The 25512-nt window shown below is 36.6% G+C and overlaps 2 protein-coding genes across 8 annotated transcripts in view; one reads left to right on the top strand and one right to left on the bottom strand.

Moving 5' to 3' along the window:
- The window catches only part of LOC117607886 (ribosomal protein S6 kinase alpha-5), a 36697-nt gene extending 14508 nt beyond the window's left edge, over positions 1-22189 (bottom strand). Inside the window, exons 1-2 of one of the 5 annotated variants that reach the window (XM_034332107.2) lie at positions 18915-21615; positions 15600-16027 (exon numbers count right to left, since the gene is read on the bottom strand). In XM_034332107.2, the coding sequence (XP_034187998.1) occupies positions 15600-15825 (226 nt within the window). In that variant the 5' untranslated portion in view covers positions 15826-16027; positions 18915-21615. The other 4 variants (XM_034332109.2, XM_034332108.2, XM_034332110.2 and 1 more) reach the window with 4 other exon arrangements.
- An 892-nt stretch (positions 22190-23081) lies between these two features.
- On the top strand, positions 23082-25110 carry Iyd (Iodotyrosine deiodinase). Of its 3 annotated transcripts, none has more exons than XM_034332123.2 (4): positions 23086-23425; positions 23629-23820; positions 23878-24194; positions 24277-25110. In XM_034332123.2, exons 1-4 carry the CDS (start codon positions 23251-23253, stop codon positions 24460-24462), a joined length of 870 nt encoding a protein of 289 aa, XP_034188014.1. In that variant the 5' UTR covers positions 23086-23250; the 3' UTR covers positions 24463-25110. The 3 variants fall into 3 exon arrangements, with proteins under 3 accessions (XP_034188012.1, XP_034188014.1, XP_034188013.1); XM_034332122.2 differs by having other exon boundaries at positions 23093-23425; positions 23623-23820; XM_034332121.2 differs by having other exon boundaries at positions 23082-23425; positions 23623-24194.
- The last annotated feature ends 402 nt before the right edge of the window (positions 25111-25512 follow it).

Genomic DNA, 25512 nt, shown 5'->3' with positions numbered 1-25512 from the left:
AAACCGTGTAGATATATTTAAAACGTTTAGCACAGGTTCGCTGCTTTTAATATAATCACAATGATTCGTTTGGAAAACTTTTGAATATAAATCTGACGAGACAAATTAATTCTCCTCTGATTTTCTCATTGCTGCTCCACGTAATTAGGGTAGTGTATCGAAAGTCTTTAACCCTTTGAGGGGCAGATTTTTCTTCCGAACAAATTATTGAAATCAAAGGTTATCAAAGGGTTTTTGGGGTCACTAATTCTGACGTAAAAATTGCAAAATTCAAAAATTTTTTTCGAGAAAACTGACATGCGAAAAATTCTGAAAAAAATATATGTTATAGTACTAGGTATAAGATATATGCACAAACATTTTCAGAACTGTAGGACTTCTCGTTCAAGAATAACCGAATTTATTCTGAAAAAAACCGATTTTTTGGGGTTTTAATTGTTTACAACTAATTATAAGTAAACAAATTTATAAATTGAAATCTCAAGAGTCTAAAAAGTACTCATATGTTGAACAAATTTGAAAATTAATTCCTAATTAAAGAAAAAACTAAAGACGAAAAGGTACCACTGCCCCTCAAAGGGTTAACCCCTTGAAATTCTTCCCAAATTTCACCGACGACACAGTAGCAAAATAAAGTACAGTCACTTAATTTCTGCACGATCGACGTATTATTACAACTGTTCAAAACGATCGGTTTTATACCTGGTTCATTTCAAAGAAAAACATTCGTTTCCACAAAAAAACACTAAAAGCTGCAATTCTGTCTTATCCAATAACAACTTGCGAAGCTAAAGTAAACATAAATGAAAGAAATATCAAATTGAATTAAAATGGGAATGAAATTTTGCATATTTCGCGGTATAAATGGACAAACCTGCTCAACCTTCCAGATAATAACTTGTCTGATATAAAATCAATTTTCGTTCCACGTCTGAGAAGGAAATAACACGTTTTCTGAATGAAAAATCATCATTAATTCACACACGCAGATGCCTAAAACATTTCAAGATATTTTCTCGCCTCTGATAGAAAATCATCCACGGAATGAAATTGAATTTTCGCCGGGATGTTGAAAGGGTTGCCGAGCGAACCGAACAGACAGGGGTCCTTTTCGAGTGTCCCCGGCCCTGACTGGCGAGAATCCATGTCAAGGTAGTAAAAGCGACAACAAGCAAACTCGAGTACACCGGTACGCTTCTACCTGCCATTCCGTGTACCAGAATTAGACGTATACACCGGTGCTCCACTTCCCTTCGCTTTTTACAATTTTCATGGAGCACCGTAACCGATGTCACTGGATCGACCATTGATCCCTTTCGATCGAGAAATCCATCCAGTTTTCCACGTCCGTTTGAACCGGAAGAATTCGCTGCAAGTTTCGCGACTGAATTCGATCGGTAATCTGGAAATGACGAAAGTCAAACGAAAAGTGTCGACGATGACGCAAGTTCCCAGGATTTTCAGGTGTACTTGAAAGTAGCTTGACCAACGAGCCGGGATTAAAGTAACGAAGCGGTTCTAGGAAAGTTAAGAATACACGGTTCTAATGGGATGGAAACGATGTAGACCGGAAGAAAAACTTAAACGCTGACTCGATTTACGAGGCAAGCTTAAGCGTGACACACTTTTCCGTGGTCGCGTGAACGTGGAAAGAGCTGGCCACGATTGTGTACGCAAACAAGCCAGCAGAATGCGAACTGGCGAAGTGGTGGCGATCGATTAGCCCGCTAACAGCTGCCGATGAATATTCACAGAGATCCGTACGAATTTGATGCGTATCGTTCGCGTTTCAAGTACCACGTGCTGTTAACCGAGCGTATGGTTGCCATTGAAATTGTTGAGCAATTGATTCGTTACGTCGTTTCATTGCGATGGTAGATCATTTTCTGGCGATGTACCTGCGTTTGTTTTTACTTACACCTGAATATCGAGTAAGGAGGTGATTTAGAAGAAAATTACTCCGTGGGTCACTCGCGTCTTAGGAATTAAAATTTTTTGATATAATTTTCTATGATATAGCAAATGTGGGATAAAGAATTGATTTAGAATGAAAATACTCCGTGGGTCACTTGAACAGCGAGTAAGAAAGTGGTTTAGAAGAAAACTAGCCCGTGGGTCACTCGCGTCTTAGGAATTAGTATTTTTTAATATAATTTTCTATGATATAGCAAATGTGGAATAAAGAACTGATTTAGAATGAAAATACTCCGTGGGTCACTTGAACAGCGAGTAAGAAAGTAGTTTAGAAGAAAACTACTCCGTGGGTCACTCGCGTCTCAACAATTAAAATTTTTTAATATAATTCTCTACGATATAGCAAATGTGGAATAAAGAACTGATTTAGAATGAAAATACTCCGTGGGTCACTTGAACAGCGAGTAAGAAAGTGGTTTAGAAGAAAACTAGCCCGTGGGTCACTCGCGTCTTAGGAATTAGTATTTTTTAATATAATTTTCTACGATATAGCAAATGTAGAATAAAGAACTAATTTAAAATGAAAATACTCCGTGGGTCATTTGAATACCGAGTAAGAAAGTGGTTTAGAAGAAAACTACTCCGTGGGTCACTCACGTCTCAACAATTAAAATTTTTTAATATAATTCTTCATGATATAACAAATGTAAAATAAAGAACTGATTTAGAATAAAAATAGTCCGTGGGTCACCTATATACCGAGTAAGAAAATGATTTGAAAGGGAACTAGTGCGTGGGACACTCGTTTCAAGAACGAATTACAATTTTTTCTTGTAACTGTCCATGATACAGCAAATGTGGGATAAAGAATCGATTTAGAATAAAAATACTCCGTGGGTCACCAACGTTTCAAGATCAAATTACAATTTTTAAATGTAATTTTCCATGAAAAATCCTATTCATGGGTCATTTATAACTCCCGTCACAAATTCTTATTACAATTTATTATGAAACAATTACAAGTAATCAGATACTTATAACAATTTTTTATAAAATCCATTATGGTACAGCATTGTACAATAATCGTAGGAACTGATGAAGGAAGATATTCCATGGGTCATCGACGACCCATGCCAAAGAAACTTATTACAATTTTTTATAAAATCCCTCATGATATACCACATATCAAACAACAAAAGTAGGAACTGATAAAGGAAAATATTCCATGGGTCATCGACGACCCATGCCAAAGAAACTTATTACAATTTTTTATAAAATCCCCCATGATATACCACATATCGAACAACAAAAGTAGGAACTGATGAAGGAAAGTACTCCATGGGGGTCATCGATAACCCACGCCACAAGAAGAACGTATTACATTTTTTTATGAAACTCACCATGATATACCACGCACCGCATAACAAGCGTAGGAACTGATGAAGAAAAATACTCAGTGGGTCACCGATGATTCACGCTATAAAAACGTGTCGTAAACTTTACACGGTCCCTTGTGATACTGTACATTGTATAATAAATGCAGAAATCCGTTTCGAAGCAAAATACTCCGTGACTCACCGATGACCCACGCTATAAAAACGTGCTACGAACGTTTCGAAATACATAACGGTAATTACCAAACAGTAAATCAGTAAATCTAAGGATTACCGATGCTATCGATAGATCATTAAAACAAAACTATGAAAATGTATTAGTCTTTTACTTCCTGAATAGAGTCGAAACCGGAAACGTTTAAGCCCCTGTATTCTAATCACGCTTAATTAACATATCGTTTGATACGAGATTCAATTACCGAGTTCCACGTGTCGTTGAAACTCGTCGAAAGCAAACGAAATCACTCGTTCAATCGTGAAACGTCGAGATCTCGGTGGTTTTTCAGTTTCACCTTTTACATTTCTAAAAAGCCTCCTTCCTCCTCTGTCTCTGTTTCTCCCGTTGCCGCGTTTATACGGCTCCTTTGTTTCGATAAAAAAAAAAGAAAAATCCTTTCAAACAAATCCGACGAGTTCGCGAGAGAAACGAAAAAAGAAACGCGCTCGCACGAGGAGAGATATTTTTTTCGCTGGCAAAAGGCGAGAAGAAATCGCTGCATTCATTCCCGATGAAAAGGCGCGCTTCGTACTTGGCCCTGTGCGCGGAACCGTGTTAATCCGAGCCACCGATTCGCGGGAGTAATTCGCGCGAGCAAACCGTCTCGATGAAAGAAATTAACCGACTGCTAGAGAGCACAACGAATTCCTGAAATTGTGAAACGACGTTGTGAAACTTCAATCGTGACAGTTTTAAATATAGAACTCGACGGAGATGCTGGGCCTCTGAGAAATGGAACGCATTTTTCAGAAGCATCTTACATTAAACGGAGGATTATTCGAATTCAAAATTTCTATGCAAATTTCTATTACCCAGTCGATTCAAAACATTATTTTGGCGCGGGTGGTGTACAGTGGGCCGCAAAAGTATTCGGACACCGTTTACAACAGAACACCTCATTTAAAATTGGACCAAATGACTTGAGGTTTTTGGAGAAGCAAAAATTGCTTTACTTTGTCGTTTTGAAAAATTATAATTTGTTGAAATTGTAAAAGAAAATAGTGAAGGGTAATTTTTCAATTTTTTTATGTGAGTCTAATGAAAATTTAAAATATGACATTTGTAAATTTAAAAATTTACATCGATGCACTTAGAAGTTACAAGTAATTAAAATTTCTGAAAATCTCCACTTTTCATCTAAGAACCTAACTAATTACATTCTGGGAAATTTTAATTACCTATAAGTTTTAAATGACCGACTTCCATGAAATTTTCAGCATGCTCATATTTAAATTTACAAATGTCATATTTTAAATTTTCATTACAGAATCAGATAAAAAAATTAAAAAATTGGCTTTTACTATTTTTTCCTTGATTCTAACAAATTGTAACTTTTAGTAAATTTCAACAAAAATACCTCGATAAGATTTCTAATTTAAAATAAGAAACTTGAAACAAGTCATTTTGATTAGTTTCGTATTAATAACACGGAAAAGAAGCATTTTTTAAAGATACAAAGGGTATTTTCCCGGCCAGAAAATCCTCCAGAAATAATCTATACAATTTCGTGGATTCGTAAATCCATTCACCCTGGGGTTAACGAGAAATAACAAAGCTGAATTTCTTGACTATGGGTCAAGAAATTGAGCGGTCTACGAGAAACCCAAACCTTAGTCAGAAGATAGCCCCGGCTCGTATAAGCTGCCCAGGTAAGGCTGTATAGTTTTTCGAAAAGCAAACAAGGCATTGTAATTGCTTTCCTCGATTACCCTTGCCATCGAATGGAACGACAGCGGTTAAAATGGACAAAAGTTAAAGTAAATGGCTGCGAGTTAAACGATTCGACAATCTTTCGAGCAAGCGTGTAAGTTCCGCTTTTGTCTGACCCAGATAATCGGCATTCACTCGCTATTTCGTAACGGGACCGACTACTTTCTTTCGCCGGACGAAAGCCAACTACACGTGCATTTAATATCTCACCGACAACAATATTTCCTTGTACGATTTATCGGATGAGAAATATTCTCATCGAACGAATTTGCACCGATGCCGCTGAAAATTCAATTCAACGGTAAGCTTCGAATAAAGTGGAGTACGCAGGTAACCGAGGCTGAGAATTTTATTTAATTCGGACGATTATAGAAGATAATAGAGGAAATTAAATATAGGGAGCAGGAAAGTGAAATATCAAATTGAATAATTAAATTTTTTTAGAGTCTAGGTTAATTGGGCCTCAAATTTATAAAACAGATACATAAAGATATTAATCTAAAGTTATTATTAACCTAATAGCTTAGAAAATATAGAAAATGAAAATATGAAGTAGAGAATTGAATTAGAATTGGGACTCTCTCCATGGTCCGCCGCGCCGTTTTGGGACTCTCTCCATGGTCCGCCGCGCCGTTTTGGGACTCTCTCCATGGTCCGCCGCGGCGTTTTCGGACTCTCTCCATGGTCCGCCGTTCAAAAGTTGATCTAACACTATTTGTTTAGACATTATTCCCTCCTATATACGAATCTTTTTAAAGACTCGATGGTTCGAACAGTGGCACAATCTCTGTATTGACCTGTTTATTATATTTCATACGACTGACGTTCAATCGTGACACGACTACTAACCAGCAGGAAAATACTGAACGAAAAAAAACAAACGATAATGAATTCACGACATTAATCGTGACGCGTTCGCCAGATGATTGCCGACAATAACATTAATTTACTATAACAAACAGGCAGGTTTAATTAGTTATTCGGCACGTTCGAACGATGTTAAAGGAGCGAACCGGTGTCGCCTTTAATTATCCAGCAAATATGTACATGTACCGGTGCAAAAGTAGCTCGGTTCAAAGGTACGTTTCCTCCGGGCGTGAACGACAAAAAAGGAACTTTCAAATTGCGGTGATTATTCATTAACGTTAATCAATCGGATCGTTCGAAGTGTCTAACGCAGCATGACGCTGGCGCGCGATAAAACCACGGGCTGTTTCGCCAAGCGTTCTATCGGATCGTAGGTTTTTACTTTAATTCCTAGCGTACCACGTGTCGTTTTCGTTGAGCTTGTAGTCCGGATGACACTTTGAAATGTTTGCGTCATTCGTATCGGACTCGTTATCGTAGCCAGGCGAAAAAAAAAGGCGTAATGCTATTAATCGAAGGAACGCGTGTTCCACACGATTGCTAGACAACACGAAAACGTGCCTGGTAAAAGAAGATACTCTACAAATCGATCGGCTCTATCGCCAAGGTGATTCGAGATAAGACAGAATTTCACCCGAAAAGAATCGATAAAGAAACGCGAGGTTCTATCCCTGAATTATTGCGTGGTTTTCATCAATGAAATATATTTCACGCCCACGCATCCACTCGAATCGATGTGTCTGCTTCTCTGACGCAATACGAATGGACAACGCGACGTTAATAGTAGCGATTCGCAAAGATGGCATTGTACGGCCGTATTTATAGATCCCTTTTGTTTTTGACAGAACAGCTTTGTAACGGTTCGAGGGAAGCCGTCCCTTCGTGAAAACAGAGGCTTACCGTGGCACAACCGTTATTTGATACGGTACTGCTGCCTTACGTTACACGCATTCCTCCGTTTGCCTCGTCCCCAGGTAAATCGTGTGCACACGTGTACCTCCACACGTGCGAACCCGAGTTTCACCATACGTACGCAACTATTACCTTGCTTAATTGAGGCGAGATAAAAAAAAAAAAAAAGAAAGGCCGGTCTAAATCCGGTGTTGAAACGGTGCAGATGGTTTAAGAAGTCCTTCGCGAGGATCTCTTCGAACAATGCGATGAAACAATTACCGCGAAGGACGTCGTTTAACCAATGGCGAAATTTTTACAATTATTATTTTGACTGGTATGGGTGGCGCTTGAATTTTGATAGGAATCTATTATTTATATTATTAGGAATTCTTTGACTTAATTGGAAATACTCGTATTAGATACTTGAAATTATAGATAATAATATAATGAAGTATTTTGAAGACAATATACGTAAGATTTTGGAAGGCAAAAGTAATATTTGGCAGTCAAAGTGTTAATAGTAATGTAGGACACTGCTTCGTGAGTCAGCGGTGACCCACGGAGGATGGAGTTTCCTCTAAGAAGTCAACTTTTAATTCATATTACGACTTCTTTAATTTTTTAAATTTTATTTTAATTTGATATGGAACAGTAATAATAAATGATCATATTGCTAATATTAATATGTCTTAGAATTAACCCTTTCCCTATTAAATCAAGTTCTATTTAATGTCATGACTTCTTGAACCCTTTTTTAAATTTTATTTTAATTTGATATGGAACAGTAATAATAAATCATCTTTGCTAATATTAATATGTCTAATCAACAGAGGTCTTAGAATTAACCCTTCCCCTATTAAATCAAGTTTTATTTAATGTCATGACTTCTTTAATTTTTTAATTTTATTTTAATGTGATATGGAACAGTAATAATAAATAATCTTTGCTGATATTAATATGTCTAATCAACAGAGGTCTTAGAATTAACCCTTTCTCTATAAAATCAAGTATTATTTAATGTCTTAATTTTTTGAAACTTCTTTTTTTATTTCAACGTGTTACAAAAAGGACCAATAATAATAAATAATCTTTATTGATATTAATATGTAAATTATAAGCTTATGCTTACATAGAAAGGATTCATTTTAGAACCTATGCTAATTAGACATTTTCTCACTCCACTCGGTGAATGCTATAAGCCCTATAATTAATCACCTTGTACATTATGATTAATTAAGTTGCTAAGAGGAAACATTTCGAAGGCTGCCATTTATTTTTTTACGCAATCAGGTAAACACCAACGATGACATAAATAAATAAATACCACAATTTTTCTCCGTGGCTCATCGATGACCCACGGAGATTTGAACCGAATGGAAGTTTGTCCATCGGTGATCCACCTGTTACAGAAACTTTCGAAAGTTCACGAAAGATTTTTCGAAGCAACATGGTTAATAAATTCAAGAAAATATTCGGTGACCCACGATAACCAAAGGAAGACGGTCATCGGTAAGATAGGAAGAAAAATTCTCGGAAATTTGTCCCGATACAAAATTCGATTGATCAATCACGTTTTCATTAGCCGATAAACGTTCTTTCTGACGTACATAGGCTAAATGGAACGGGGGAATTTTCGAACGAATCGAAGCCCGTTTCCGGGAAAACGAGGCAACAACGAGAAAAGGCGGCACGTGCACCGGCTATGATAGAAGCGCTTTTCGAAACGTATCTCTTTCCCCGGTTGGCTCCGAACAGGAAAACAAGGATAAATAACCCGTTCCTCCGAGGCAAGTTCGCGTCGGGTCTAAATATAAATTCGCAACAAATCAATATCATCAAGAACGCACATCCAACGGATGCGATGTTCAATGGTCTATTCAACGTTGTCACCGTGTCGCAAACGTTCCTCGAACGTACGTTACGATCCTGGTGAAACGATATCCAGCGAGCAACAATGAATCTGCAACGTTAATCGACCTACTAACGGTGCAAAGGTTAACAAATAAACGAGACGCGAAGATACTCGAACGCGGTGGACGTCGATATCGACGATTACACGAATTCCTTTTAGCGGGCAAAACAGTACCGATACTTTGTGATCGTCCTCGATCATCGATCACCTATTACCTCGTAAACATTCATGCAGATTCCCAGTTTATAAAAAGCGAATTGCGCAACAGAATTTTACGTCGAGGAGTTTCTTATTCCGCGATTAACGCGAACGAATCGAATCGTTGTTCCATGAAAAATCCATGAGCAAACGATTTTCGTTCGAATGGAACGGGATCCTTTCGTCGAACTGATAACACGGTATCATATCTTTCACTTTCCATCACGCACGCTTTCTCCTCGCAAAGCTACTCTCGTCGAATTTTCAACGGCAGAACGAGAGTTCAATTAAGTTGCCACGGAGCAAAGCGAGTCGCATTAAAATTCCATTGGAACGTAAGTGGCGATCGTGTTGTTCGAATCCGAATAAACTGAGTTTCCAGAGGGAATATCTGCTGCACGAAAGACGGTTTATCGAGCGACTGAGATTCAGAACGGTCTTGTAAATTAACCTCGATAATGGAAAATAAGTTTCGTATAAACAGAATTGAGGTTCTGCACGAAAAAATAACAGAACGTGTTTTTCATATTTTTAACGAAGATTTCTTTAAATTTTCGGCTCGAACGCTATTTCATTAGGAAGTCTCGATAAGTTGGACCTACACTTTGGACCCAGAACTTTGATGCGAGGACTTTGGATCGCATATTTAACGCCGCCTGAAGTCCGACACTGTTGTCACTGTATCGCGTTAAGATTTAGAGATGGTTATCGGTGCTAGAGGCTTACGAATGCAGCTTCTGTCCTCCTGGATCTTTTCCAACATTTCACCAGCATTGCAGCTACCTATGTACATATCGTGAATTTAAGGACAGGTCGATGCTGAACGCTGGCTATCGATAAAATCCTCGAGCCTATAACTCAAGGTAGCTGACATTCAGATAATCTACGTCAACTATTATTTAACATTGTAGCTAGGAATACTAATGAAATTACGTTCACTTATCATTAATCAATAATTAATGAATTATTAACGAAACTTTGCTACTATATAGAATTCTCCTATATCCCTTTTTAGGGACAGACGTCTAATTGTTTAAAAAATATTTACATTACATAATGGATAATTTAAAAAATTCAATTTTATAATAAATGCAATGTAATTAATAGGCGAGTTAAAAAAAAATAATTTTTTAAATAAAAAAAAAATTTAGGGAACCTGAGATTTGAACTGGCGAACTTTGGATTTGCAGACCATTGTATGTCGAGTGTGTTATACTTTATTAACTTCAACTTTTAATAACTATTGAACAATTAGTGGCAAAATTTCATTAATAAGTGAGCATAACATTTGGGGAACTCCTGTAAAAAGTACCTAATCAACATAGGTCTTAAAATTAACCCTTTCTTTATAAAATCAACTTTAATTTAATGTTATGATTTTTTAAAACTTCTCTCTTTTATTTCAGTGTGCTACAAAAGGGACCAGTAATAATAAATAATTTTTGTTGATATCAGTACATTAATTTACACTAAATTACATTAAAAGTAGAATGCCCCTAAAATGGAGTATAGGTGTGTTCAATTTGAAGAGTACTATATAGCAACAAAGTTTCATTAATAAGTGTAACACTTGGGATGCTCTTCTCAATTCAATGTACAAACAGCTAATCACCAAGAAACGCAAGAATAACGTTCTAATATTAAATTAAATCTACCTTATCGATTTTAAGATACACAAAGTATCAAAGCCAAGAAAGATAGGATGAACCGTAAAAAATGAAATAAAATCTGTTACTTAATCTACCCTGCGATTATCCCATCGCATAAACCTATCTTAGAATTATTTTCAACCCTACAATTTCCACGTTTAGCTGATTTTTTATTAAAAAGAAGAGAGCTTCAAAGACACTAGGTATGCGATACGAAGAACACTCTAGACAAACTACGAGTTCCATAAAAAAACTATGAACCTAAGTGGCGAAATTGAACGAAAGTGGGTCGGGTACGAGCCTGAAAGATCTCATTGAACAAGGAGTAGGATCTTCATTAAATATATCTGAAGGCGAGACGTCGTAGCCTTGATGCTCGGTATCGGACGATCGATAACAACATAGTGGAGGAGCACCCACTCCATCCACGGTATTAACACGAAAAACGCAAAAAGCCTTCGCGAAGGTTATCCAACGTTACACAACGTAGCACGATCAATCGTCGCGGTTGTTCGTTAAACACAACTTCTAACGCAACACCGCTCGACGAATAATTTACAGAACATAATTGTAGGAGACGAGCAGAGAAGAGTGTGACATAATAAGCGAAGGTATTACGTGTATTACAGGTGTACCAAGAAAGATCAAAGAAAAACAGGTAGGTACTTACATGGTTGATGAAAAATTTCTAGAAAAAGATCATCAATAAAATTCTTTAATTGATGCTAGAGGTCCTGAACTAGATTCTCCTTGAATTTTACTATGATATAATAGGCACAGGTATTACCTGTCTAACAGGTGTACTGAAAAAGATTAGAGGAAAAAACAAGTACAGAGTTAATGAAAAACTTCTAGCAAAAGATCATCACTGAAATTCTTTAAATAGCACCTAGGTCTAACAATAAGTACTCATTAATGCTAGAGGTCCTGGACTAGGTTCTCCTTGAATTTTACTATGACATAATAGGCATAGGTATTACCTGTGCACTGAAAAAGATGAGAGGGAAAAACAAGTACAGAGTTAATGAAAAATTTCTAGGAAAAGATCATTAATGAAATTCTTTAAGTAGCACCTCTATTGATGCTAGAGGTCCTGGACTAGGTTCTTCTTGAATTTTACTATGTCATAATAGTAAGAGGTGTACCAAAAAAGATGAAAGAAAAACAGGTACATGGTTAATGAAAAATTTTTAGAGAAAGATCATCAATGAAATTTTTTAAGTAGCACTTAGGTCTAACAATAAGTACTCATTGATACTAGAGATCCTGCATTAGATTCTCCTTGAATTTTTCCAAATCCAAAAGCATGTTGAGACTTTTAGAGCCATTTGGTACATTTACCAATGTAACCTAAGCTCCAGAGAATTTTCTGCTCTACCACATGTACCAATGTAATCTCAACACTTTGGAGCAGTCAGCCCAGAAGCGAAAGAGTCGGGTTCGAATCGCGATCCCCAGGAATCTGATCAGCCAAACGTGCCTACCCTTTACAGGCTTTTTGCACCGAGAGGATTAACTTAGCGACACTTGTCACCATACTTATACACGAGGATCGTGTTACCTTTCTGTTGCGCCTGGCTCCTTCGGATACCAGATGCAACCGGCAACTGGCCCCTCAAACTGGACCCAATTATATGCACCGTATGCTGTCCGGTCTCCTCTCTTTCCCCGGGATCAACCGTTTGGAGAAGAATGCGGATGAGAAAGTGGCGTGTGTAGTTGGATCCGTGTCCAGTGTATACGTGTGTGCAAACCGCGGGAAAAAGCGTACGCCACACGGTGTGGAAAAGACCATGCAATGCGGTGGAACCGACCGTGGTCGGATTTCTGTATAACCGTATGCTGTACACTCGAAGGGCCATAATTAACCCTTGGACTTTTACCTAGTTGTTTCGAGGAGATTCGTAAACAATTTGCATCTCTAAGTGAGTATATTGAAAGATTTCTTGCAATTTATCTTAACCCTTTGTCTGCTGAGTACTCTAGGCTTAAACGTTCTCTGTGTACGAAATAAGAATTAAACCAGTAACACTTATCATTTTCTTTTTCATTTCATTTCTGAATTTATTTTTTCATTTTTTTATTATTTTATCACACTATTATAATTTGGTAACATACGACGTGTAATTAGTAATACGTGTTGATTACTTTTATTCACAGAAAACAAACTATCTTATCTGCTATACCTTTCACCTGACGCATTTGTGGGTCCATAGCAGTCAAAGGGTTAAGAAAAAAAAAAAAAAAAAAAAAATTGTCGGAAACCAAGGATTTGAACCGTGGACCTTTAGATTGCGAGGTCATGTGTTTAACCGCGGGGCTAACCGTTTGTATGTGTGAGTTAGTCATACTTCTCAATGTAAGGAGTAACTAACTTTAATTGTTAATATCTTTTAAACAATTAGACGTCTGCCCCCAAAATGGGGTATAGGCGTGTTCAGCTCGACGAGCTCTACAAGGTGGCAAAGTTTCATTAATAAGTGAGCGTTATACTTGGATAGTTCCCCTTGTAAGACTTAATGGACGGACCACGTAGATATACGTTTTTCCACGTATTTTAATTGCCCTGTCCCGAAAAATACCCGAAAACTGTGAGCGTTATATTAAAATTGGGACTCTCTCCATGGTCCGCCGTCGGAGGGACGCGCGGCAAACACGATGAAAGAGTCCAAAAGCCATCACCTCTACAGTCGCAATGTTTTGATGACAGTATATTTCGAAAGACAAGTAGAAGCATTGTTGCAATGAATCTTAAGTATGATGGCAGTTCGAGCTAGGATTGCGCAATAGAATACCGCGCGTACTGTCTTTGAACAGCTGCAATAATAGAAGTGTTTGGCCCACGATCAAATCGTGCAATTTCCTCCGGATCGTTGCAGTCGTGTTTCGGAAAGCTCCGGGCTTCGAATGGTGTCGAAGAAAACACGGTTTCCGATGTTTTTCATCCACTACCCTACGCTAAATACGTGTTCGAAATGATTCAAAGTCCCTTGCGCGAGGCGTCGAGTGTTTGTTTCTTAAGAATTTCTTATAATCTAAATATTGTTAGCTAATACCAATGATTTATCACTGAAAACACACCATAGACCCGGGAATTAAGAGGCAGATAACGGGGGATCGTCGAACTCTAGCGTCGTAAAACGATCGACTATAATCCTTTTTATTTTGGGAGCTACGTAGATTTCAAAGAATTTCTAGCTCGTGTCTGGCTGCACGTGGGCCACGTTACTTTCTATCCTCTGCTAACCGAAACGGGGTTAAACGGTTAACACGTTGTCTAACCATGGTGGTCACCCGTGCCAGGCGTGCATCACCAATTTCATTCAATCAAATAATTCGGAAAAGAGACCAGGACAGAAAACTAAAGGGTTATCCGAATTGAGTAGCGTATTATTCAGATTCAAATAAAATGCAGAGTATTCGAGATTTTTATATTCTTTTTATTTTATGACAATATCATTCGGGTGTCATCCTCGGTTTCTTTTTATGAGCAAATTTAATTAACGTTTAATTTCACCAGGAGAAGACATCAATTGGCTACCAAGATCGTGTGATTTAATACCATTAGATTTTTTTCTATGGAGATTTTTAAAGAATAAAGTCTAAGCCAAAAATACAGAGGCTATTAATGAGCTGGGAAACATACTGTCATTAATAACACAGTCGCCATTGATGAAACTAAATTCCTAAACTGAAATTGAGTTGATGAAAAAGCCGAGGAGGACAGTGGAATAACATTGTCATAAAGTAGACTTTGTATTAAAATAAAGAAATTATAGAAATTTCAAATACTTTGCATTTTATTTCAATCTGAAGATGTGATACTCAATTTGTATAACTCTTTTATTACATAAACCAACAGATTGCTGAAATAAACTGAAACAAATAATTAGAAAAATGAAAGTCATAGTCTGAATGGTGAATATTTTTCTTTTTCGTTTCTTTAAAGAAGAGGGTTTTCCATTCATTTAATAAAAATAGAATGTATACGACATTGTACACGCCTAAAGTGTGACTCACTTCCCCTCAAGATACCAGGAAAACACCATAGAACCTTTGGTAACGGGGCAATCTTTCAGGTTTGCCGTTTAAAAACCGTGTTCGTCGGGTCAGATTATGACTAATTGGGGTTTACCCATTTTAAGTGTTATTCATCGGGATTCTTGACCCCAAAAACAGGGACTCTGTTCTTTGCTCGTAAACAAGTGATATTTTCCAATGGAATTATTATGGTGAAAAACGTGAAACGACATAAATTCCCTAAATTCTACACTATTCCTTTAAAAATTATTCTAAATTATTCCAAAAATAGTTATTCCATATGAAATACTCTAGTTTAAAAATTATATATTTAACTTTCGATTAGTATCCTCATTTGGGTCATAATTGACCCATACTCCGCAGTTCAAAGGTTAAGGTCACTATTGACAAAACCCAATCATTCAAACACCCCTATTATTTTCCAAATGAAATTAATTACATTGGAGAGAGCCTCTCAAAACAGCGGACCATATAGAAAGCCCTAATTACATTCCCTAAATTTTACACTATTCCTTTAAAAATTATTCTAAATTATTCCATATGAAATACTTTAGTTTAAAAATTATATATTTAACTTTCGATTATTATCCTCATTTGGGTCACAATTGACCCATACTCCGCTGTTCAAAGTCTAAGGTCACTATAAAACCCAATCATTCAAACGCCCCTATTATTTTCCAAATGTAATGAATTAGGTTAATTCGAACAAGGTTTCTTTTAATTGAACCATCAAAAATCCAAGGAATTCGATAAACCAAACGATACAATAAGTCAGTTGAGACGAATAACATCGCGTTTCGTACCTCTGTTCAATCTGTCCTCGTAGTGATCGGGAACCGGGTCACTGGTGTCCCCGACGTCGAGCTGATGGATACCCCTGGCAAGCCCGTAACAACTCGATCCATACTTCCTTTCTTCGGCTACCGTCGTCTCCTCGGCGACCGTCTCCACGTCGCTACCGTCCTCGAAATATCCGCTCTCGTGTTCCGGATTCTTCATGGTGCTCGACGAGTCCCGGCTCTTCGGCATTTCGTGATTCTCCACGGGCTTCGCAACGTCACTGCATAACCGCGGGATAGAAACACGATGACGAGGATGTATTCGTCAATCGAACGATCCCCGCATCCTGGGTACTCTTCGACACGCTCCTTCTTCTCGCTCTCTTTTCACAGGAAGAAGAAGAAGAAGCCTGGTAGTGGAATGCGATTTTCTTGCCGCAGCTATGGCGATCCTTCGGCACAAAATCAGCCCAATGAAGATTCGCTAAATTTTATCCCATTCTTTCTTTTATATTATCTTTCGAAGGAGGAGAGGACTTCGTCTTTTGATCAACACTCAACTTTCATAGCGAAGATGAACATATTTTCTTGATATAATTTCATGACATAAAAGTATCATAAAATATCACTTACGATACATCGATTCAAAGCTTGAAGCTTAAGGAAAATATCTACGCAAAGGTTTCGTGAAAATTCTCGATACAAAATGGCCGACAGCCAGTTATAGGAGACGATGATCAATTTCAAGGTACACCAAGTCTAAAGAAAGAACCAACCATTTTCTCTTGAAGATATCGATGGAGCCTTTGTGTGGTTCTTTTCTTCGAACTTTAAACTTTAGATTGATATATTACGAGCGGTGTTTCGTGATACTTTTATGTCATGAAATCACGTCAGACTAGCTGCGTTTCGAAATAAGCTAGGTATGCGGCAATTCCTATGGTGGTCGACGCGTTAACATAGATTTTTGTTTTACCCGAAAATATCTTTGTTACATTATCGATTCTTTGTTTTCATTCCGCGCCATGAATTACGACGAGGAATTCGTAATGGATAGAAGATCGACGAACAACAAGCATAGGTCATTTTCTGCTGTTTACAATGTTTCTTGCTTTACGTAAGATCACGGATCAGACTGTTTCGCCGGCACAGAAACGGCTGGCATAAATTAAGAGAAAAGATTTCTATTCTACTAAAACGCGGACTAATAACAGTAATAACACGTTTTCGTTGGAACAAATTAAATGGTTAACGACGGGATCTTGGAATTTACTTGTAATTATAGTTAAAAACCGAGGATGCTAATGTTAATCCTTACTTAACGAGGCCAACTATGAAATTCTACGAAAATTTCACCGTTTTTCTGTATTACATTATACATCAAATATAATTAGCTCTATTTTTTTAACGACTCCAGTAATTTACTGAAAATGTTTACGTTCCCTGATCTTTATTCGAATTCCAAACTGATCAAATTTGAAAGATTTTTTCCACAGGAAAAAATAGTCATTAATTCTCTTATCTTGACGCTTTAACAGCCCAATAAACGATTTTTACGTCTTCCAGCTTGGAATTCAACTAAAATAGAAATCTACAGTTTTGTAATTCGATCGTTTCAAACATTTCTACGTATCAATGTGTAAAATTTCAAATAAAACGCGTCTAAGAAGCTGGCACCGAAGGGAACGTATTCTAAGGCCAAGAACCACGCGAATTCCTCGTCGATTTTTCTTCCCTCGAGTTTCCGTTCGTTCGACATCGAGAAACCCATCGTGTTTTTCACGTATCGTTCGTTCCACGTTAGATAAGAGCCGGTCGATAAGCGTTACTCTTAGACTCTAATATCTAACGTAGCGTGCACTCGACAACGGATAACCGGATGTTCGCTTAAGAACAGATTGAGCGGTTGGTATCCGGGGGCACGAGTAATACGGATATCGTTATCCAAATATAGGCTTACAATTAGTTAACGATACGCAGGTGATCGGTTAATAGATAAATAATGTATGTGACGCTTGTAAAGATCGAATTAGGCTCCGCAGGAAAAATAATAATGACCTAAGATGCCCACCTTTCCTCCTAGGCAACCCCGAGGAGAATGACAGCGGTAGGGGAGAAGGCCCCGTTTATATAGGCCTGTCGCCTCCCGCCATTGGCCAAGCGCTGAAGCGCGAAAGTTTGAATTCATATTCTCAATTATATACTAAACTTTATGATATTTAATAATTACAAACTGTAATTTGTTTCTTAATTACTTTTAATATTAATATCGTCGAAATGAAGGTTTTGAGAACTCCTGCTTCTACTACACCACCATATTCCCTAGGGAGACCTGATTCCATCGCGAGCGTACAAGTGAATTCAATTTGAAAAATTCATGAGATTAAAAGAAATAATTTGATTGCGTGATAAAATCGCGATACAATATTCAATGTCATGAGAATGCGACTTGTCATTTCCACGAGGGAAGTCATGACATTCCGTGTCATAGCAGTTTGTCACGTGAAATGAGGTTATACAGTGTTTCGTAACAAATTAATCTATACAATTTTCCAAGAAAATCTGAACCATATTATTATAGATTAATGAAATGTAAAATAGTAGAGGAAATGATTGAGTACCTTTCCCGTAGGCATCTTTAGAGAAAACGACGATATAGGTTACGGACTTCGAACATATAGGCCAATGACGGACCGCCATTTGCGTATAAACGTTTACGCGGGAAAATTTGAATTACTACTTACTTGGTTACTTCTAATTTTTAGTTATACATTGAATTTTATAATAGTATGTTAAAAATATAGTATTTATGGAAAGGTAATTATCTCTTTGGATCGTATATACCCGAAGGGAGACAGTAGTGTTAATGGTATCACGTGTGTATTAGGTTAACCCGTAACCGTATTATCCGCACAGCCGGATACCACAAGCGAACAATCGGTAACTAACCTGGTTACTCGGATATTCGCCTGTATCCGCTGAAAACCGGTACACTCTGCTTCAATTTCGCTTGATTTTTTGTTTTATTTTCCACGTCGATCATCATCATCATCATCCTCCTCCACCTCCTTCTCCGAATGACGTAATACGACACAGGGGAGACGACGACGATTAACGCACGAAAAAGCGACTAGCGTTTCTTTCTTTTATTTCTATATATCTCCCTCTATCGCGGCGCGAAAATGTATCAAAAATCGTGTCGTAATCCCTTTCTCTAGTTATGCAGTCGTGTTCCAATTCCTTCGTCGAGTCAGGCAAAAGTGGTCGGCCCGAACGAAACGGATCGTCGTCGTCGTCGTCGTCGTCGTTTATCCTACTGACACACTTTAAGTCGCGTACCTTGTACGGAGAGCAAAGCCTCGGCCTTGGCCACCTTCGCTAATATCTGCTCTCTTCAGGAAGAATCAGGCTGGAGAACGCACTTGAATTCCACACACCACGGTGCCACGTGTTCCTCCAGTTCGTCGAACAGGACTTCGCGTTGGTATTTATTTTTAAATACTTGCTAAGCTTTGACGGGACACCACGGAGTTCCCCTTTCATCGATACATGGAAGTTTCCAACTAAGTGTATCCGTATGCGGCCACGAGCATATGGTTTCGCACGGCGAGTGGCAACTGTCTGCCGTAAGTCCGTTGCACGACGACCACGCGAGAGGAGAGGAGCGAAAAAAAGAATTACTGCGCACGGAACTCCGTCACAATGTATCGTGCGATTCACGATTCTCGACTTATCGAGATGAAATGAAGGTGTCTCGTAGAATTATACTTTCCAAAAAAAAAAAAGTGCCCTCGCTTGTTTCACTTTCACTTGGGCAACACACGTCACACACGGCCACAAGCACGGAGAAACGGTGTTTGACGTGCGCGTAACGAAAGCCAGAGAAACATATGCGCGCACGAGCTTACTACGGTATACGTAGGTAAATACGTACAGCGGGACAAGGTGCGCAACAACGAGACACAATGCGCACCGGCCCAAGTCTCGAAGCCGACTGAGGCCCCCCCACTACGGTCAACGACGAGTCACCCTTCACCGGCGACTAACAGCTGATTTGGAAAACACCGAGATCCGCCCAGTGACGGATCAGCCGTACTCGGTGCCCCGTTCTGTTGCGTAATAACAGATAATCCTATTTCACGAATCGGCTAAAATCGAGTTAACCATCTCGTTGGAATACTTTTTATTTGAATAACAAATAAGAATACTGTATGAAATAAACGACTAGCTGAAATATTATCTTCTCGTTCTTTTTCCATGTTTAAATTTTATTTTGCAATAAGGTGGCAACTCTGGTTGTGAATCGTAAATATCACGTTCCCCTACCCGTATTTAGATAATGTTGCTTCTCGCATTGTAAGGATAAGGAAAGAACGTAGTTGGGTAATATGTGTTTAAAAGAGTTCGAAGTATCATGTCGGAGACATGAGCCTTTGAACAACATTTATAAATCATGATATGTAGGTATCTTTAAGATTCGTATTATTCAAACAAGTAATAAACATTTATCGCTATAAATATTCATAAATGAATGTATAAATGGTTAATACTTGAGAAAATATAATATAATATAAATTATTGGGTAATTTATGTAAGTACACTCGACAGTGAGTCTGAATCGGACGATAAATATCGATCGTCGATAAATCGAATATCGATTGCATCGATACAGTATTGACTATCTTACCGATAGTTAACAAATGCGGATCGAAAGGTAAATACGAATGTAAATTTCTTTTTCTTCTCTTACATTATGTTAAATATATATCAAACTTAATCGCGTGTTTCACGTTATTATTCTGTCGATAGTTGCACCGAATCTTGCAACGAGTTAATTGGACGTTACTGCAGGCAAATAAGATAATTAAAATTAAACTCTCGTAACGCAACTACGATTTTAGCATTGCAGTTTAAATTCGTGGAACTAAAAATCTATTAGGAACCTACGTCCTTGAACTACTGTGAGCACTTAGTCTGTAACAACATATTATATTATAAACTTACTTGTAAATAATAATCTGTGAATTTTTATTTATATTAAATCCAATGTTATTTGTTTCTTAATGACTTTTCCTTAAACATTTTCATTATTAATTACATATCAAGGTCAACTGATTTATTTTAAAATACCATGCACACGTGAACAAAGGATGATAAACATTTTACCAGCACATTTACAGTGTTCTGTTTTATTGCTCGCTTAACATGCTATCACCTTCTGTTCAGAGGTCAGTAAATTTAGAAATTCACATGTATATGTCGGTTCTGTTCTTTAGGATCGTTGTGTACAAACGCTTTCTTTATTCTGAGAAAAATCCAAGGAATAAAGGCCACTGTATTAATATCGGAATATTTTGGACCGATGTTCTATTCTTAGTACTTTCAGGCACTATTAACCCTGTATGCTTCACTGATTTTACTTGAACATGCAAAATCCAGACTGATGAACAACAGTGGAGGACAATAAATGTTTAATATTAACTCTAAGTCGATCACAGGATGTAGAAATGATTTTAAAATAGCTTCATATGCCTATCCTCTGAATCAAGTTATATAATCTTCAAATAACTGAAAGTATTTAGAGAACGATTTGTTTAATTATCTAAAGTGAAATATATGTATCTCCACCTAGGCTCATCAGTTGAATGCATACTTTTACAACAATTTAAAATAATTGTCTTATGAAACAATTAAAGTTTTATAAGTAGATATTCGATAGCCTCAAGTACAGTACATTGTTGCATCGAACAAGGTACAATAACATAACAACTGCAAATTCAATACAAAAAAGTATTTCAGAAATATTTTTCAAAAAATATCTTTCATAATCTCCAAGGAATCAAAACAATGTCACTGTTATTGGAAGGAAAATATGCGCAACATATTTTTTTTTTTAAATATAAACCTTTGACGTGCAACTCGGCTTAACAACAAAATTGCGTAAGCTGTTATCAATAATTCAAAGTGGCAATCGATTTCTTGTTATCAGGATCAAAGATAGGCAGTCGAAATTATCTTTACTGCAGAATAGTGTCGAAACTTATACGAGACAGAGAATATAACATACCAAATGTCAAGACATGGGTGACCGTGTGCTCTGCACTGGTATTCTCAAGGATTTCAGAGGGTGGGGGTGGCGGTGGAAGTGGCGGCTGCATGACGTTCTCCATGTCACTTATTTCTCGTTAAATTTGGATGTCACTCACGATGGAATTCGATCTAATTCAACGAAAACACATTTCACGAAACACCCGGGTCGATGATCCTCTTGGTTCGTCGCAAAACGTATACGTTTTAACTATATGTATGTTGTGTATACGCGTGACAAGATCTCGTACAATAACGAGGATCGACGAGAATAAGAAAAGATTCTTTGTCCTCGTTACGCGTTAGGATACCGATTGTCCTGATTGTCACACTGTGAATCGATAAACGATCCGAGATAATACGTTGACACACTGCCGTTTACATGATTGCCACGATTTTCTTGCAACCGTGTTGACGGACAACGAAGACATGCACGTTTTGGTTACTGCGCACCCATACCGCGCATCCCAACAACACCGACCGCTTCGGTTTGATGCGTCAGTACTGTCGACCAATTACCGACTGTTGCAACACGATGATCTGGCATTTTCACTTTTATAGCAAATGAATCTTTATTCTTTATTACTAAGTAAAATTTAAAAGGTACACCTTTTACAGATACGCAATAAAAAAAAGGCGAACAATGGATAGTGATGTTAGTTAAAATAAATGATTATTATTAAAAGTAAACAGTGACTTTATTTATAACAAGTCTTTAACAATAGTAAGATGGTAATAAAAGTCATTGTCTAAGCCAGCGTCGTAACCTTTTTGATAGCCTGAGTCCTTTTTTACGCTGAATAATTAAATTGTTTTTTATGTATTGCTTAAAATGTAATCAGATGCTTTTCGATAGATCATGTTCTTTATTTAAATAGGTACATCACCGAGCATAGTAGACTTCCACGGAGTAGAAGCGTTTCTCCTATCTTCCCCTTCGGGCGTTCCCGAGAGGAATGACGAGGTAGGGAAGGAAGCTCCCTATATATAGGTTTGAGCCCCTTGCGCATAAACGTTTACGCGGGAGAATTTAAATTGATGTTTATTGAATAATAATTCATATTTTATAATTATACACTAAATTCTATAATATTTAATAATTAAACATTATACTCCTCTTCTTTTCTAAATCACATTAATTAATATCGTCAAAATTAAGAATTTAAGAATTCCTGTTTCCCTTGTAACGTCGTTTTTTCCTACGAAAGCCTACTTTGCACGATACTATATGTACAAACGACAATTTTAATTGCTATTAATCGTATAATAGGAATTACCATTGTTTTTTTCTTCAGAATTAAGAAATTAGAAATTTATTAGGCGTAATATGTATATTATATAAGACACAAATACTTAAATATTTCGTTGTATAGTAAATGATGAATAAAAATAAAGTAGATTTTAATATGACTAATGGAGTACATCATTTATTTGAAAGCGATATCTTAGGCATTTTAGGTCAGATGTATCCCACCACTCGTATTAACGCATATCTTCATATCGTGTGTCTTTTGTAATGTATAGTTAAAGCAGTCGAGTAAAATTCTTGATAACTTTATTATTGGAACAAATTGAATTTCTTTCAAAAATGTTTGCTGAACTTTTACCATTTTGGACGAAATATGGATATCATATATTAATCTTTATCATATCTTCCGTTTTTTTAAAAGTTTTTTATGAAATATCGAGAAAGGGCGCCGTTCTTATTCAGAATAATAAATATAATTTTAATACCTTGAATAATACAGTACAGCAGCTAGAAGGTAGTTATACCATATTTTATTGCTACTAGAATTTTTAAAAAATGTATATCGTTTAAGATACAAATTAATTTTACATTTTGTCAAATCCATTTTATTCTATCCTATATAATAACAGCTAATTGCAATAATTGTTTACCAAGACTGAGATGTAATAGTAAAAATTATGAAGTAATAATTCCTTTTAAAATATTTTTCAGAAACAGAAGATAGCGAAGAACCTGCGCTACCAAAAGATTTAAAACACATTCCATATGAATATCAAAGACCCTCTGAAGCAGAGTTACTCTCTAGAGCTTCCAGGTTTTATAAAATAGCAGCTTCTAGAAGAAGTGTAAGATTTTTCAGTTCAGACCCTGTACCAAAAGAAGTTGTACAAGAGATAATAAAAGCTGCAGGTACAATATTATATTATTACATTCAAAAAACTTCTTGTACATCTGAATCTGTTTTAGGCACTGCGCCTAGTGGTGCTCATACAGAACCATGGACATTCGTAGCGGTATCAAATCAAAAGATGAAAGAGCAAATACGGTGTATCATTGAAACAGAAGAAGAAATTAATTATACAAAAAGAATGGGAGTAAAGTGGACAACAGATCTACTTCCATTAAAAACCAATTGGATTAAAGAGTATCTGACTACCGCTCCTTATCTGATACTGTTATTTAAACAAACTTATGGAATTTTACCTAATGGAAAAAGAAAAGTTCATTATTATAATGAAATAAGCACATCGATTGCTTGTGGTATCCTTATCGCTGCTATACAGGTAATACCATTATAATACTATCACCTTTTATATTGTATACCTATGAATAATACGGATCATAATATATGAACTTTAAAACTAGTACGCAGGTTTGGTAACTCTGACTTCTACTCCATTAAACTGTGGACCTGCCATTCGCAACCTTCTTAAACGTCCTCCCAACGAAAAGCTTCTTGTACTATTGCCAATTGGGTATCCAGCGAAAGATGCAACAGTGCCTGATTTTCAGCGAAAACAATTATCTGATATTTTAGTAGAAATTGATTGACATGTATCGACATATCATCAAAATTAATTACTCTCTATTTAATAATAATACTTTTATCAGAATACTTGGATGCTTGTGGGATAATATAAAATAGGTGTACACACAATCATAGATTTATACAAATCCTGTTTTTTCTTTTTTTTTTTATAAAAAAACTTATATTTTTTTGAGTATTGTTTGATACTTATGAATACCTTACATTACACTTTCGCAAATATATATATATTATTTATTATAATTATAGAATATAGTTTTCCTTGGTCAAAGACATGACTTTCAATCTTATAAAGTTATCCTAAAATGTTCAAAAGGGAAAGTAATCCCTGAAATATAGCACCCAAAGAAGTTCTCTATCATTATGTATTATCTTTCTGCACTCGAGAAAATATTCATGGCACACAATAAGACTGTCTGAAGTTAGTGATTCGTTTGTTTATATAAACTAATGTTTATTCAAATTTGCATACAGTGAGTTAAAGGTAAGCAATATAAAATGTAAGTTCACCACTTTCAATCAATTCAAACTCAAAAATTGTTTATAGACTAATTCTCGTGTTACCTAATTACGCAATTCCACTTTATTAAGTGATCCTAAAATTATTGATAAAAAAAAAAAAAAAAAAGAAAAAAAAGAGAGAAAGAAACAAATTACATCAATGAGTACCAAATATCACCACAGTATCTTAAATTAAGTACATTCGATATATAAAATATAAAAATACTGAGCTAACAATAAAGGGCATATAGAATATAATTTTCTGCGGTACTGCGAGTCTGTATGTCATAGCTATACTGCTACTAATGGCTGTGTCATTAAGTGTAAAAGCTTTAGTATCATGATACATTACAGATAAACAGGTAGTGTTCTATTTTATCGCTATTTATGAAACAGATGCTATAATATCATGTTTATTTTTTTTTTTTTCTTCCTATAATATCAATTTTATTTTATTTTATTTTATTTTCCTTGCTCTTGCTTCTTTCATGAACCATGGATTGGACCAGGACAATAAGCAAGAGGAGCTAGAAGAATTTTGGAAAAGTTTGAGA

Source organism: Osmia lignaria, chromosome 5 (assembly GCF_051020975.1).
Source record: "Osmia lignaria lignaria isolate PbOS001 chromosome 5, iyOsmLign1, whole genome shotgun sequence".
In the NCBI taxonomy this organism is placed as follows: Eukaryota; Metazoa; Arthropoda; class Insecta; order Hymenoptera; family Megachilidae; genus Osmia; species Osmia lignaria.
This window is presented reverse-complemented; position numbering and strand designations above follow the sequence as displayed.

Bases quoted from the DNA above. Each gene is read 5' to 3' on its own strand.
- Iyd (XM_034332121.2), top strand. From the start codon at position 23,251: ATGTTTGCTGAACTTTTACCATTTTGGACGAAATATGGATATCATATA. The intron at 23,426-23,622 runs GTAGTTATACCA...AATATTTTTCAG, and splicing joins TACAGTACAGCAGCTAGAAG to AAACAGAAGATAGCGAAGAA. The intron at 24,195-24,276 runs GTAATACCATTA...CTTTAAAACTAG, and splicing joins TCCTTATCGCTGCTATACAG to TACGCAGGTTTGGTAACTCT.